This window comes from Pygoscelis adeliae, unplaced genomic scaffold (genome assembly GCF_000699105.1).
Source record: "Pygoscelis adeliae isolate BGI_AS28 unplaced genomic scaffold, ASM69910v1 Scaffold585, whole genome shotgun sequence".
Classification (NCBI taxonomy): domain Eukaryota; kingdom Metazoa; phylum Chordata; class Aves; order Sphenisciformes; family Spheniscidae; genus Pygoscelis; species Pygoscelis adeliae.
In genome coordinates this window covers 255,588-258,284 of record NW_008824801.1, presented here as the reverse complement: position 1 = coordinate 258,284, position 2,697 = coordinate 255,588, and the positions used below count along the sequence as shown (strand labels likewise).

Here is a 2,697-nt window from a genome sequence, read left to right as displayed (position 1 = left end):
CAGCCACTGGCAGGGCAGTGCCGCTGAGCACCCTGCAGCCCTGCCTGGCAGGGAATGGCCCAACCTGCTTGGGGCCAGCACCCGGCTCTGGCAAACAGCCAGCCTGGGCACGGGCTCAGGCACACAACCCACTCTCCCCAGCAGCCGAAGCCCGGAACAGCTATGAGGGAGCCCTTCCCTGCATCGGGGTATGAGCCGTGGCTGAGGGGGTCTAGAAACACGGGCTTGGGGGATACAGGAGAGCTCTGGAGAGCCCGAGCAACCCAGGCTGCCCCTTGTACCCCAGCACCCACCCTCCCTGCCTGAATCAAAGGGTGGACCACCGTGCTTCTGCACTGTGCTGGGGCCCTGGGAAGAAGAGAGCTGCTTATTTGTCCCTGGCAGAGCAGAACCTGCAGAGAGCATCAGAGGTGCTTCGTTTCTGCTGAAATATGCTTTGTTCTCAAAGCAGAGAGCCACTGCACCCCTCATTCAGTGTACTGGCCGCCCGAGGGGAGCAGCACAGCCAAAACACAAACAAAAAATTAAAAAGTCACGGGGCACGGAGAGGCCAGGAGCACTGGGTGACACAGCAAGGCTCTCGGGGAAGACCTGCTGAAGGGAGGGGCACGCAGCAGAGACCTGTTCTGTAGGTACGCAGCCCCACCAGCGACTGCGCGGCTCCTGGCTCTTCTGGAGACCTCCCGCTTCGGTTATCCCTCAGAGCCAGGCACAGACCTGCCCGGGCGCACACGCGTGCTCCATGAGCATGCGTCGTCTCAGTGACAACACCGGCAAGACAGTTTCGGCGCCAACGTGTGCTCCAGCCGCACGCAGGGGCAGCGGGACTAATCCTGGACACCAGCGCTAGGTTGTACCGAACCCGTACACCGACCTACAGGGGCCCTCCACCCCGGCGGCTCCTGGCCTTGCTGCTGGGGCAGGACAGCACTTGTTTTGCCAGTGCTATCCGTGCTCAGCCCCCGTACAGAGCCCCCCACTATTTCAGACCAAGGGGAGAGGCCAGGCACGCTGCCCCTCTGCTGCTGCCAAGCAGAGGTGCGCACCCGCAGCCAACAGCAGCCTGGCCTGGGCAGGGACCTGCAGAGCGCCTAGCTGTTGGGAAGGCACCGGGATCATCCCCCCACCACCTGAAGGCAGGCTGCAGGGCCCTCGGCCAGCTTCCCCCCGCCTCAAGAACATCATGTACACCCTACAAGGTAGGGATGCTTCCTACCTTGCTGGCTTCCACCGTCTTGCCCGTCTGCTGGGAGAGGACAGCGGCGTACTCTGCCTCGGTGAGCTTGCCAGTGCTGAGCCCGATCACTCGGCCTATGTACTCCCCCGGGGACTTCAGCAGGCAAAGCACAACAGGCCCAGTGTCCTCCACTGCCATCCCATCCGTGAGGGTGTCCCCCATGGGCAGCACTGTACAGGAGAGATTGATCCTGGTCAGAGTGCAGCCCAGCTCTGAGGAGGTACAGCTGGAGTTTTTGGCACCCAGCCTCTGAACACGAGGTGAGGAAGAGCCGTGAGCATTGCATCAGTGTGGCAAGCCACGAGAGCACCCGCAGGCCCGAGCTAAGAGACCGTGAGTGGCCAGAGCAGCACCGCGACTCGCCCAGATCTGCAGCCCCACCTCTGACCTCCGACATCCCAACTGCAGGGAGCCGGGGTGTTCAGAGACACTCTGGGATCTGCAGAGCAGCCCTCAGCACCAGAAACAGGACTGGCATCTCACTTATTTCTTGCAGGCCACCAAGCAGGACTGAAGGACCATAATGCAGCTGCTACTTGCTGTGGTCAAGCTGGCACAGGCCCCTTTTCCCCATCAGTCTGCACTCCTCGTGGTTTCACTGCCCCTCAGTGAGCCTCTGCACAGTGGGAGCAGAAGAGAACTACAGGGCAGAGACATGGAAAGTGAGAGGTCCTGTCTTACCCAGGACAAAGGTATCTCCCTGCGGGACCTTCTGCGGGTTGAAGAGGGAGAGGAAGTTCTCAAAGTAGAATGGCAGTCAGATGGTCGTGGTGGGAACACCAACTTTCTGGAAGTACTCCTCCACCACACCTTTGCTGTCAAAGTGGAGCACCTCCAGCCGGCCCCCCATCAGCTGCCTCACGTTTTCCAGGCCTCGACGTGGCGCAGACCGAGGTGCTTCGACAGGTCAGCAAGCCGCTTTCCCTGGGTGAAGGGTGAAGCCGGCCATGAAGAGGGGAATGGCTCCCTTGGGACACGCGGGGGCTTTCATCATCGCCACACATCCCCCCTTCCCCTTCGTTGCACCGGGCAGGAGGGCAGGATCCAACACATGCCAGCTGAGCAAGCTCCTCAACATCTGGCACCCCGAGCCCCCAGCTGGAACCAGGGCTGAGCAGACCCAGCGAGCCCTGTGAGTTGCCCAGGTGGAGCCGAGTCCTCTGCTTACACCATCCTACATTAGAAAGACCGCACACCCTCCAGCTTTGGTGCTAGCTCCTCCACCAAGCACGCAAACACCAGCCCTAAAGATCTGCCGGGGCCAACATACCTGCCCTAACATATCTTTTGTTCGCTGCCATCCAGGCATGGCAATCGTGCCACCTTGCAAAATCTGTCCTGGGGTGAACACCGCCCTTGGGGAAGGCCCTGGGATTTCTGATACCGTAGCACATTTTGGCCCCAAAGCTGCAAGTGCAGAGAACTACAGGACTGCAGGCAGCGACAGTCCTGGCTCAGAC

At 60.9% G+C, this 2,697-nt stretch overlaps 1 protein-coding gene across 1 annotated transcript in view; it reads right to left on the bottom strand.

Moving 5' to 3' along the window:
* The window catches only part of NMRAL1 (NmrA-like family domain containing 1), a 4,079-nt gene that overhangs the window by 744 nt on the left and 638 nt on the right, over nucleotides 1–2,697 (bottom strand). Inside the window, 3 exon segments of the mRNA XM_009323970.1 lie at nucleotides 1,217–1,407; nucleotides 1,919–2,113; nucleotides 2,116–2,161. Coding sequence (XP_009322245.1) covers nucleotides 1,217–1,407; nucleotides 1,919–2,113; nucleotides 2,116–2,161 — 432 coding nt within the window.